General features: G+C 41.5%; 1 protein-coding gene across 1 annotated transcript in view; it reads right to left on the bottom strand.

Moving 5' to 3' along the window:
- The window catches only part of trpn1 (transient receptor potential cation channel, subfamily N, member 1), a 54106-nt gene that overhangs the window by 14071 nt on the left and 26134 nt on the right, over positions 1–13901 (bottom strand). The window contains exons 20-24 of the mRNA XM_055893910.1: positions 11832–11933; positions 11503–11601; positions 11245–11388; positions 11007–11114; positions 156–353 (exon numbers count right to left, since the gene is read on the bottom strand). Of these exons, the coding sequence (XP_055749885.1) occupies positions 156–353; positions 11007–11114; positions 11245–11388; positions 11503–11601; positions 11832–11933 (651 nt within the window). The remainder of the gene's footprint in view (positions 1–155; positions 354–11006; positions 11115–11244; positions 11389–11502; positions 11602–11831; positions 11934–13901) is intronic.

Genomic DNA, 13901 nt, shown 5'->3' on the forward strand with positions numbered 1-13901 from the left:
ATCCCCTTACATCCTCATACTATCCCCATAATGTTTCCATAACATCCTCATACTCTCCCCATAACATCCCCTTACATCCTCATACTCTCTCCATAATGTTTCCATAACATCCACATATTCTCCCCATAACATCTCCATCTCCAGGTCAGTCTCACCTCTTCGATGTGGTTGATCTCTGCCCCCTGGCCCAGCAGCACTCTGACCATGGCCACGTGGCCGCTGGCGGAGGCCAGGTGCAGACAGGTGCGGCCCTGCTTGTCCCTCAGGTGCAGCAGAGAGCTGGAGCGGCTCAGCAGCAGCCCCACGACAGACATGTGACCACTCTGGGCTGCCAGGTGAAGGGGGGTGGAGCCCTGAGGAGAAGGGGGAGGGACAGGAGGACGGTCAGTCTGGCAGATCCCCACACGTATATACCGTACACATATGCTCACACACAAGCTTGCAAAACGCGCACATGCACACAAACATTTACACATAAACTCTTGCACAAAATGCATACACTCATGTGAAATGCATTCAGAAAGTATTCAGACCTCTTGATTTTTTCCACATTTTGTGACGTTACAGCCTTATTCTAAATTTGATTACATTGTTTTTATTCCTCATCAATCTACACACAATACCCCATAATGATAAAACAAAAACATATTTTTTTTGTTGCTAATTTATTAAACATAAAACATTGAAATATCACATTTACATAACTATTCAGACCCTTTACTCAGTACTTTGTTGAAGCACCTTTGGCAGCGATTACAGCCTCGAGTCTTCTTGGGTATGACGCTACAAGCTTGGCACACCTGTATTTGGGGAGTTTCTTCCATTCTTCTCTGCAGATCCTCTCAAGCTCTATGAGGTTGGATGGGGAGCGTCACTGCACAGATATTTTCAGGTCTCTCCAGAGATGTTCGATCGGGTTCAAGTCCGGGCTCTGGCTGGACACTCAAGGACATTCAGAGACTTGTTCTGAAGCCATTCCTTTGTTGTCTTGGCAGTGTGCTTAGAGTCGTTGTCTTGTTGGAAGGTGAACCTTAGCCCCAGTCTGAGGTCCTGAGTGCTCTGGAGCAGGTTTTCATCAAGGATCTCTCTGTACTTTGCTCTGTTCATTTTGTAATGTGCCTTTTAGTGAGGAGTGGCTTTCGTCTGGCCACTCTACCATAAAGGCCTGATTGGTGGAGTGCTGCAGAGATGGTTGTCCTTCTGGGAGGTTCTCCCATCTCTACAGAGGAACTCTGGAGCTCTGTCAGAGTGACCATCGGGTTCTTTTTTAAATAATTTGTACATTTTTTATTTATTACAAAAAACACAAGGAAGGGGTAACATTAAAGTATTAGAACATGAAGGACAAACAATACAGCATCAAGACACTATCAAACATGTATCAGTCTTTCCGCAACAGAGCCATCCTTATGTGTGAGGGTGCGTGTGCATGATAGTGATATAAAATGTATGTCATAGTTTCCTTTTTCATGATCACAATCTTGTGAAACCCAAACCCTCCAAGATCCCCCCACAGTTCCCCAAAAGCTGTCCCTCCACCATTCGAGACCCCTTCCACAGTCTCCCCCCAGAAGAAAAATAAAATAAAAAATACAATTAATTCCCCACCCCCAAGAACCCCCCAATGCACCAACAACCAAGAGAATGAACCAAAGAGAAAAAAGGAAAAGACAGAAGAAAACAGCAAACAACAATGCAAAAAAATCTAACAAAATTATACATTTAAAACAAAGGATATCAAGGACAACTGAAATCATAACAGCAATGCCTACTTTATATGTTTGAGTGCATGTTTGGCACTATTACATGCATGTGTGTGTTCTTGTATGTGTTTATTTGAATGAGAGTGTGTATATGCATGTGTACAAACACCTGCACGGAATCAGCCTCAGGCAAACCGGCATTAGTTGTAAAAACACTGTCACTTAGTGTCATTCAAATGTACTTTTATGTTTTATTTTGACTTTTTTCCCTTTATCTTTTGACCATCATTCTCTCTCTCACACAGAAACTCCACTCCCACTTGTCTCCAACTCCACATACCAGCTTCCCTCAGCTTCCCTCAGCCCATCCCATCTATCTCTGCTGGCCACCCACTTCGTGTTTCTACGCAACACGTCTTTCAACTATGCTATGATGTTTAACGTACAATTTCAATCTATCTAATCGAATCGAATCTACAGATTGCGTGTCGAAGATAAATACTTTTACTAAGAGTATTAGTAATTGACTGACCCGGTCTCTCCAGATCTCCTAACAGTACTATTTCTAGGGTCAATTTTAGATCAATGTTATGCATTTTCAACCATTCCTGAACCTGAGACCAGAAACAGGCTACCTGAGGGCAATGCCAAAATAAATGATCTATTGATTCTGTATCCTCACAAAAAAATCTGCAGAGCTTCGATGATTTTATGCCCCAAATATTCAACATTTTGTTGGTGACAAGAATTCTATATAATAATTTTAGCTGAAAAGCACAAAGTCTTTAATCTTGCGTTGTTTTATATATCAACTCATACACCCTGTACCATAGAATCGGTACATCAAAAATCTCTTCCCAACTATTTTGCAATCTGTATGGCACAGTTGTCAACATCCTGGTCCTCAAATGAAACTGGTATACTTTCCTATTTATGATATTTTTATTCCTTCGCCAGTTTTGATCCTTTATATTGGGCAGACAGACCAGTTCCCTACCTCCTCCCGCTGCCACACACCTCCTCCATTTTAATGGGCAATGCTGTAATCAATTGGTTGTACTCTTGGATTGAGCAGACCTTCCCGTACAATTCTGATAACTCCATGAAGGAAATAACTCTACCATTACAATTTACAATATAATTTAAGAACACAATACCTTTTCAAACATCTTTCCCATAAATACAGGTATTTTATCAACCAGTACATTTGAGTTCAGCCATAATATTTGTTGTATCTTTTCAGGGGGATGAAATTGAAATTGTAGCCAGCTCTGCAATACTTGTTTGAAAAACACAGATACTTTGAAAAAAGTATCATTTTCAATTAATCGAAAATGAAACATGGTGTAACGGTCCTGACCTGTTTTATGTTGTTTTTGTATGTGTATTATGGTCAGGGCATGTGTTTTGGGTGGGCAGTCTATGTTTTCTGTTTCTATGTTGGTTTTGGGTTGCCTGGTATGGCTCTTAATTAGAGGTAGGTGTTTGGCGTTCCTCTAATTAAGAGTCATATTTAGGTAGGTGTTTTCTCACTGTTTGTTGGTGGGTGATTGTCTTCCGTATCTGTGTTATGTTTGCACCATATGGGACTGTTTGGATGTTCGTTTCGTTTTGATGTAGTTCTGTTCCTGTCCGTGAGTTTTACGTCAGTTATGTAAGTTCATGTTCAGGTTTTTTCGTCTACGTCGTTTTTTTGTTTTGTAATTTTGAAAGTGTTTTGTTTTTCGTGTTGCCATCGTCGTGTTCAAATAAAAGATGGCTTATTTCCCGAATGCTGCATTTTGGTCTACTGATCCTTCTCTCCTCTCCTCATCTGAGGAAGAGGAGAACGACAGCCCTTACACATGGCAATCTGCACAAAGGCAAAAAGGCAATTTTTAAACAATGGATGAGCTTTTCTTATTAATCTACTTGAGAACCATTTAGGGTTCAAATAAAACTTTTGAATGAGTGAAGCTTTTAGAGAGAGGTTTAGTGCTTTTATATTTAATAATCTCAACCCACCCAATTCATATTCATTATATATAGGCTCATTTTATTTTGTCTGGTTTAGCGTCCCAGATAAAGCAAGATATTTTTTGCTCATATGATTTGAAAATCGAATCATCAGGAGTAGGCAGCGCCATAAGTAAGTGAGTAAACTGAGATATGACTAAGGAGTTAATCAGGGCAATTTATCCATAAATAGACAGGTATTTATCTAGATCTTTAATGAGAAATTGCAGGGATCTAGCTTACGGACTTAACATAAAACTTGAGTCATCGGCATACATGGACACCTTTGTTTTTAAGCCTTGGATTTCTAATCCTCGAATGTTGTTATTGGATGGGATTTTAATAGCTTGCATTTCGATGCCCATAACGAATAGATATGGTGACAGCGGACACCCTTGTTTAACTCCTCTTGACAATTCAAAACTCTGAGAAGTAGCTGTTATTTACTATTTTACACCTGGGGTTGCTATACATTATTTTTACCCATTTCATAAGAGAATTACCGAAATTGAAAAAAATCCAGGCATTTATAAATAAAATCCAGTCTTACTTTATCAAATGCCTTTTCAAAATCCGCTATAAATACCATTCTTGGCTTCTTATACGTTTCATGATGTTCTATTATTTCTAGTAGTTGTCGTATATTATCTCCAATGTATCGTCCATGTAAAAATCCTGTCTGATCAGGATGAACAATACCTGGTAAAACCCTTTTAATTGTGAGTGCTATGGATTTTACTAGTATTTTTGCATCACAACATTGAAGTGTAAGGGGCCTCCAGTTTTTTTTAGATAGACCGGGTCTTTATATTTGCCATCTGGGTCTTGTTTAAATAATAGAGAAATCAGACCTTCCTGCTGAGTACCTGACAGACTACCATTTCTATAGGAGTAGTTAAAACAATCTAACAATGGAGCTTTTAGTATATCAAAAAATACTTGATATACCTCTACCGGTATGCCATCAAGCCCTGGGGTTTTTCCAGACTGAAAGGGTTTAATAGCCTCAAAAAGTTTTTCCTCTAATTTGGCCTTCGCACTGATCTTTCTGTACATTTTGTTAATTTTCCATTTTTATATTATTTGGAAAGAATTCCTTACCCTAATCTTCATTCAGTGGGAGAGGATGAGATGGAAAAGAACATCTGCCTAAAATAATTAGCTTCCTCTTTTAAAATATCATTCGGAGAATCATAGATGACTCCGTCTTCAGTAACGAGTTTCTGCAAATTATTTTTGTTAACATTCCTGTATTGGAGATTCCTGAAGGATTTTGTGCATTTTTCTCCATATTCCATCCAGTTCGCTTTATTTTTGTAAAGGATTACATTAGATCGTTCTTGAATTAGTTCCTTAAGTTCTTTTTGTTTTTCCTCTAACTTATTTTGTATCTCTGTAGTATCGTTTTTATTGCTATCTACCTGTACTATTAGTTCATGGATTTCCCTTGTTAGTCTTGTTTCTTTAGCCAGAAACTGCTTTTTTATTTTTGATGATTATAGAATTGAATGACCCCTGAAGGTACATTTAAAGGTATCCCAAACAATAAGGGGATTTGCTGAACCTATATTATACTGGAAAAATTCAGTTCTAAATTCTTTTGTCTTAGTTAAAAATAAGTTGTCCTCCAGTAAACTTTGATTAAATTTCCAATATCCCCGTCCACGTGGAAAATCTATAAGAGTTATGTGAATGCCAATTAGATGCTGATCCGTTTGCATTCTGTCTCCTATTAAAACTTTTTTAACCTTTGATGCATGAGAGAAAGAGACAAGAAAGTAGTCAAGACGACTAGCTTGATTAAGTCTCCTCCATGTATATCTCACTAGGTCGGGTTTTTTTAGTCTCCAAATATCCACAATTTCTAATGTGTCCATAATATTTGTGATTTCCTTAAGGGCACGGTGATGATAGTTTGTAGAGTGATTAGCTTTACGGTCCATTGAGGTACTTAACACCGTGTTATAGTCTCCTACCATAATGATTAGATAATTTGTTGCATGTAAGTTCAATAAATTGGTATAAATGTTTTCAAAGAAGTGTAGATCATCCTGATTTGGACTATATAGATTAATGAGCCAAATCTCTTTTTCATCCATTTTCATATTCAAAAGGATCCACCTTCCTTGCGAATCATTCCTGATTATTTGCACATTTAGATATAATTTTTTGTTAATTAATATCATCACATCCTTTGAGTTCCTTTGTCAATGACAGAAAATTATTTCACCACCCCATTCCTTATTCCACGTAACTTCATCTAAGGATGTAGAGTGAGTTTCCTGTAAACAGTATATGTTATATTCCTTTTCTTTTAGTCATGTAAAGACTGATCTTTTTATAATCTGCCAAACCGTTACAATTATAACTAGCTATACTTATTTCACCCCTTACCATAACTAGATACTATTCTCAGGCTAAATTGACCATAATTAGTGCTTGTAAAGTTACTGCCATCAGGGGTATTATGAAGGTCAAAACTAGAGCTTTCAAATGTCTGATATTTTGAATTTCAGAAATAGGTTTTAGCAATATTTTTTTATTCCCTTGCCTGTTTGCTTGTTTTATTATTTTTTACAATTTTATTTCACCTTTATTTAACCAGGTAGGCTAGTTGAGAACAAGTTCTCATTTGCAACTGCGTCCTGGCCAAGATAAAGCAAAGCAGTGTGACACAGTAAACAACACAGAGTTACACATGGAGTAAACAATAAACAAGCCAATAACACAATAAACAAGTCAATGACACAGTAGAAAAAATAAAGTCTATATACAGTGTGTGCAAAAGGCACGAGGAGGTAGGCAATAAATAGGCCACAGGAGCGAATAATTACAATTTAGCAGATTAACACTGGAGTGATAAATGAGCAGATGATGATGTGCAAGTAGAGATACTGGTGTGCAAAAGAGCAGAAAAGTAAATAAAATAAAAACAGTATGGGGATGAGGTAGGTAGATTGGGTGGGCTATTTATAGATGGACTATGTACAGCTGCAGCGATCGGTTAGCTGCTCAGATAGTTGATGTTTAAAGTTGGTGAGGGAAATAAAATTCTCCAACTTCAGCAATTTTTGCAATTCGTTCCAGTCACAGGCAGCAGAGACCTGAAGGAAAGGCGGCCAAAATAGGTGTTGGCTTTGGGGATGATCAGTGAGATATACCTGCTGGAACGTGTGCTACGGGTGGGTGTTGTTATCGTGACCAGTAAACTGAGATAAGGCGGAGCTTTACCTAGCATAGACTTATAGATGACCTGGAGCCAGTGGGTCTGGCGACGAATATGTAGCGAGGGCCAGCCGACTAGAGCATACAGGTTGCAGTGGTGGATGGTATAAGGTGATTTGGTAAAACAAAACGGATGGCACTGTGATAGACTGCATCCAGTTTGCTGAGTAGAGTGTTGGAAGCTATTTTGTAGATGACATCGCCGAAGTCGAGGATCGGTAGGATAGCCAGTTTTACTAGGGTAAGTTTGGCGGAGTGAGTGAAGGAGGCTTTGTTGTGAAATAGAAAGCCGATTCTAGATTTTATTTTGGATTGGAGATGTTTAATATGAGTCTGGAAGGAGAGTTTACAGTCTAGCCAGACACCTAGGTATTTATAGTTGTCCACATATTCTAGGTCGGAACCGTCCAGGGTGGTGATGCTAGTCGGGCGGGCGGGTGCGGGCAGTGAACGGTTCAACATACTGACTCAACTCCAGCCACTTTAATAATGGGAATTGATGGAAATTATGTAAAAATGTATCACTAGCCACTTTAAACAATGCCACTTAATATAATGTTTAAATACCCTACATTACTCATCTCATATGTATGTATATGTATATACTGTACTCTATATCATCTACTGCATCTTGCCATCTTTATATAATACATGTATCACTAGCCACTTTAAACTTTGCCACTTTATGTTTATATACTCTACATTACTCATCTCATATGTATGTATATGTATATACTGTACTCTATATCATCTACTGCATCTTGCCATCTTTATATAATACATGTATCACTAGCCACTTTAAACTTTGCCACTTTATGTTTATATACCCTACATTACTCATCTCATATGTATGTATATGTATATACTGTACTCTATATCATCTACTGCATCTTGCCATCTTTATATAATACATGTTTTACTAGCCACTTTAAACTATGCCACTTTATGTTTATATACCCTACATTACTCATCTCATATGTATAGACTGTACTCTATACCATCTACTGCATCTTGCCTATGCCGTTCTGTACCATCACTCATTCATATATCTTTATGTACATATTCTTTATCCCTTTACAATTGTGTGTATAAGGTAGTAGTTGTGGATTTGTTAGGTTAGATTACTTGTTGGTTATTACTGCATTGTCGGAACTAGAAGCACAAGCATTTCGCTACACTCGCATTAACATCTGCTAACCATGTGTATGTGACAAATAAATTTGATTTGATTTGATTTTGATTTGAAAGCATGCATTTGGTTTTACTAGCGTTTAAGAGCAGTTGGATGCCACGGAAGGAGTGTTGTATGGCATTGAAGCTCGTTTGGAGGTTAGTTAGCACAGTGTCCAAGGAAGGGCCAGAAGTATACAGAATGGTGTCGTCTGTGTAGAGGTGAATCAGGGAATCACCCGCAGCAAGAGCGACATCATTGATATATACAGAGAAAAGAGTTGGCCCGAGAATTGAACCCTTTGGCACCCCCATAGAGACTGCCAGAGGTCCGGACAACAGGCCCTCCGATTTGACACACTGAACTCTGTCTGAGAAGTAGTCATGAGAAAAACCAAGGCTATTGAGTTTGCTGATAAGAATACGGTGATTGACAGAGTCGAAAGCCTTGGCCAGGTCGATGAAGACGGCTGCACAGTACTGTCTTTTATCGATGGCGGTTATGATATCGTTTATTACCTTGAGCGTGGCTGAGGTGCACCCGTGACCGGCTCGGAAGCCGGATTGCACAGCAGAGAAGGTACGGTAAATTTCGAAATGGTCAGTGATCTGTTTATTAACTTGGCTTTCGAAGACTTAAGGCCGGCAGGATGGATATAGGTCTGTAACAGTTTGGGTCTAGGGTGTCACCCCCTTTGAAGAGGGGGATGACTGCGGCAGCTTTCCAATCTTTAGGGATCTCGGACGATACGAAAGAGTTTGAACAGGCTGGTAATAGGGGTTGCAACAATGGCGGCGGATAGTTTTAGAGAGGGTCCAGATTGTCTAGCCCAGCTGACTTGTACGGGTCCAGGTTTTGCAGCTCTTTCAGAACATCTGCTGTCTGGATTTTGGGTGAAGGAGAAGCTGGGGAGGCTTGGGCGAGTAGTTGCGGGGGAGGCGGAGCTGTTGGCCGGGGTTGGAGTAGACAGGAGGAAGGCATGGCCAGCCGTTGAGAAATGCTTATTGAAATTTTCGATTATCATGGATTTATCAGTGGTGACCGTGTTACCTAGCCTCAGTGCAGTGGGCAGCTGGGAAGAGGTGCTCTTGTTCTCCATGGACTTTACAGTGTCCCAAAACTTTTTGGAGTTAGAGCTACAGGATGCGAATTTCTGCTTGAAAAAGCTAGCCTTTGCTTTCCTGACTGACTGCGTGTATTGGTTCCTGACTTCCCTGAACAGTTGCATATCGTGGGGACTATTTGATGCTATTGCAGTCCGCCACAGGATGTTTCTGTGCTGGTCAAGAGCAGTCAGGTGTGGAGTGAACCAAAGGCTATATCTGTTCTTAGTTCTGCATTTTTTGAATGGGGCATGCTTATCTAAGATGGTGAGGAATTTACTTTTAAAGAATGACCAGGCATCCTCGACTGACGGGATGAGGTCGATATCCTTCCAGGATACCCGGGCCAGGTCGATTAGAAAGGCCTGCTTGCAGAAGTGTTTTAGGGAACGTTTGACAGTGATGAGGGGTGCTCGTTTGACCGCAGACACATAGCGGCTACAGACAATGAGGCAGTGATCGCTGAGATCCAGATTGAAAACGGCGGAGGTGTATTGTTGGTGGCCTTTCTAAGCCAGGATTCAGACACTGCAAGGACATCAGGGTTGGCGGAGTGTGCTAAAGCAGTGAGTAAAAAAAAACTTAGGGAGGAGGCTTCTGATGTTGACATGCATGAAACCAAGGTTTTTTCTATCACAGAAGTCAACAAATGAGGGTGCCTGGGGACACGCAGGGCCTGGGTTTACCTCCACATCACCCGAGGAACAGAGGAGGAGTAGGATGAGGGTACGGCTAAAGGCTATCAAAACTGGTCGCCTAGAGTGGATTTCTGGGAGTGGTAGAATAGATTCAGGGCATAATGTGCAGACAGGGGTATGGTGGGGTGCGGGTACAGCAGAGGTAAGCCCAGGCACTGAGTGATGATAAGAGAGGTTGTATCTCTGGATAAGCTGGTTATAATGGGTGAGGTCACCGCATGAGTGGGAGGTGGGACAAAAGCGGTATCAGAGGTATAATGAGTAGAACTAGGGGCTCCATTGTAAACTAAAACAATGATAACTAACCTAAACAACAGTATACAAGGCATATTGACATATGAGAGAGACATACAGCGAGGCATAGAGTAATCACAGGTGTTGATTTGGAGAGCTAGCTAAGACAACAACGGGTGAGACAACAGCTAATCAGCTGAAACAGCAGGTAAAATGGCGATGAATGGGCAGAGAGGGTTGGTTAACTTCACACAGAGCCTGAGTTCGCAGCTGGGGCCGACAGATAAAAAAATAAAAAAAAATAAACAGAATGGAGTACCGTGATTAATGGACAGTCCAGCAGGCATCAGCTATGTAGCCAAGTGATCATAGGGTTCAGGGGACAGCAATAGAAGGAACAGGGAAGCCGCGGAGTAGTCGTTACTACGCTAGCGACACAGCGTTTAAAGTTAGTAGCCCGGGGCTAGTAGAAGCGTCTGCTCCGACGTCCGACATTGGCCGGTTGAAGGCACAGCGGATGGAGTATTTGTCGGCAGAACTGTCGTGGTGGTGCGGCGGGGCGCCGTGTCGACTAAGGATCCAAGCCAGATGGCGAAAGAGGTATTGTAGTTGTAGTAATTTACAGAAAGTTAGCAGGCCGATGCTACCACGCCAACAGTTAGTAGGCCGGGGCTAAACAAGCTAGCAGTTACCAGCCCGGGTTAGCAAGCAAGCAGTTAGCAGGGGCTAGCAGTTAGCAGACCGGGGCAGGCAAGCTAGCAGTTAGTAGACCGGGGCTACCAAGTTAGCCTTTGGGGGACGTCGCGATGGGGACATGCGCATTGCTATATGCACACATATTCACTAACGCGCATGCACACACACAAAAAAAGCTTACCTGTATGTCTGTCACTTTGTCTGCCTGTACACCAGGGGAGTTGAGCAGCAATCTCACCACACTCTCATGGCCAGACTGGGCAGCCAGGTGCAGGGGAGTGTATCCTGACTGGAACACACACACACACACACACACACAAGTAAGGACTTTTTATGAAGGACTCTTTTATTCATGGGGGAAGACTGTTGATTTTCTGGTCATAAGTGAGTTGTGGGGTTGGCACTATAACGTTACCTACCTCTGAAGGGGGCTGCTGCACTGGTATTCCCTCCCTACTGTTAGGGATGTCACTGCGCATGGTGGCCGGCACCTTGGTAAGGATCTCTGAGACAAAGTCCACCTGACCAAAATGGGCTGCTACATGCAACGCAGTCAACCCTGTCTGGGATCATAGTTACACATCAAATCAACATACCTAAACAAATGTATCTACTACAGTATATAAGGTATCCTACTGTAGTTAACATTTTCTAGTTTTAAGAGTAGGGACAGATACCTTGGAGCTGGTGATCTTAAAGGAGATGCTTCCCTTCAGCACGTCCATGATGTGTGTGTGACCGTTCTTGGCTGCCAAGTGAATGGCTGTCATCCCTTCCTGTGAAGATGAGAAAGTTAATAAGCTTTTGCATGAATCGATCTGAGCTACTTTTGAATGAATCAATCTCTGTTGAGCTATTCTTTCCTGTAGACTGGGTTTTGTATGACACCCTAAAACTAAATTGAATAAATGTAGCTAGTCAGTAACAGTGCATAATTTCTGGTCAGTCTGCGGTCAGTCTTTGGTCAGTCCACCCCAGGTGAGGTTGTGTTCTCTTCATCACTCACTGCGTCCTCTTCAGCTACAGACGCCCCAGCCTCCAGGAGGACCTTCACCACCTCGGTGTGTCCCCCAGCAGACGCCAGGTGCAGAGGACAGGAGCCATTGGTCTGGGGATGAAGGAAAGTGGACAGAATGGATAAAACAGTCAAGCTGGTGACTAAGCTTATCAATCACCCCTTATCCCTTTGATTATCATATCAAATTATATTATATTTGTCACGTGCACCAAATACAACAGGTGTAGACTTTAAGGTGAAATTCTTACTTACGAGCCCTTCCCAACATTGCAGAGTCAAAAAATATATATATATACACTGCTCAAAAAAATAAAGGGAACACTTAAACAACACAATGTAACTCCAAGTCAATCACACTTCTGTGAAATCAAACTGTCCACTTAGGAAGCAACACTGATTGACAATAAATTTAACATGCTGTTGTGCAAATGGAATAGACAAAAGGTGGAAATTATAGGCAATTAGCAAGACACCCCCAAAAAAGGAATGGTTATACAGGTGGTGACCACAGACCACTTCTCAGTTCCTATGCTTCCTGGCTGATGTTTTGGTCACTTTTGAATGCTGGCGGTGCTTTCACTCTAGTGGTAGCATGAGACGGAGTCTACAACCCACACAAGTGGCTCAGGTAGTGCAGTTCATCCAGGATGGCACATCAATGCGAGCTGTGGCAAAAAGGTTTGCTGTGTCTGTCAGCGTAGTGTCCAGAGCATGGAGGCGCTACCAGGAGAGGCCAGTACATCAGGAGACGTGGAGGAGGCCGTAGGAGGGCAACAACCCAGCAGCAGGACCACTACCTCCGCCTTTGTGCAAGGAGGTGCACTGCCAGAGCCCTGCAAAATGACCTCCAGCAACTTGGAGTTACATTGTGTTGTTTAAGTGTTCCCTTTATTTTTTTGAGCAGTGTATATACATAGTAACACAAGAGGAATAAAATACACAAGAATAGAGCTATAAACAGGGAGTACCAGTACCAGATCAATGTGCTGCTATTACAGGGAGTACCAGATCAATTTGCTGCTATTACAGGGAGCACCAGTACCAGATCAATGTGCTGCTATAAACAGGGAGTACCAGTACCAGATCAATGTGCTGCTATTACAGGGAGTACCAGATCAATGTGCTGCTGTTACAGGGTAAAGGGACTAGGCATCAGGATAGATAATAATAAGGTATTTGAAGTAGATATGTACATGAAGGCAGGGTAAAGTGACTAGGCATCAGGAAAGATAATAATAAGATAATAAGAGTAAAATAAAAAACAGATTATTTCACTTATAATTCACTGTATCACAATTCCAGTGGGCCAGAAGTTTACATGAACTAAGTTGACTGTGCCTTTAAACAGCTTGGAAAATTCCAGAAAATGATGTCATGGCTTTAGAAGCTTCTGATAAGCTAATTTACATAATTTTAGTCAATTGGAGGTGTACCTGTGAATGTATTTCAAGGCCTACCTTCAAACTCAGTGCCTCTTTGCTTGACATCGTGGGAAAATCAAAAGAAATCAGCCAAGACCTTTTTTGTAGACCTTCACAGATCTGGTTTATCCTTGGGAGCAATTTCCAAAAGCCTGAAGGTACCACGTTCATCTGTACAAACAATAGTACGCAAGTATAAACACCATGGGATCACACAGCCGTCACACCGCTCAGGAAGGAGACACGTTCTGTCTCCTAGAGATGAACGTACTATAGTGCGAAAAGTGCAAATCAATCCCAGAACAGCAAAGGACCTTGTGAAGATGCTGGAGAAACAGGTACAAAAGTATCGATATCCACAGTAAAACAAGTCCTATATCGACATAACCTGAAAGGCCGCTCAGCAGAAGCCACTGCTCCAAAACCGCCATAAAAAAGCCAGACTACGGTTTGCAACTGCACATGGGGACAAAGTTTGTACTTTTTGGAGAAATGTCCTCTGGTCTGATGAAACAAAAATAGAACTGTTTGGCCATAATGACCATCGTTATGTTTGGAGGAAAAAGGGGGACGCTTGCAAGCCGAAGAACACCATCCCAACCGTGAAGCACGGGGGTGGCAGCATCATGTTGTGGGG

Source organism: Salvelinus fontinalis, chromosome 32 (assembly GCF_029448725.1).
Source record: "Salvelinus fontinalis isolate EN_2023a chromosome 32, ASM2944872v1, whole genome shotgun sequence".
NCBI classification, from domain to species: Eukaryota; Metazoa; Chordata; class Actinopteri; order Salmoniformes; family Salmonidae; genus Salvelinus; species Salvelinus fontinalis.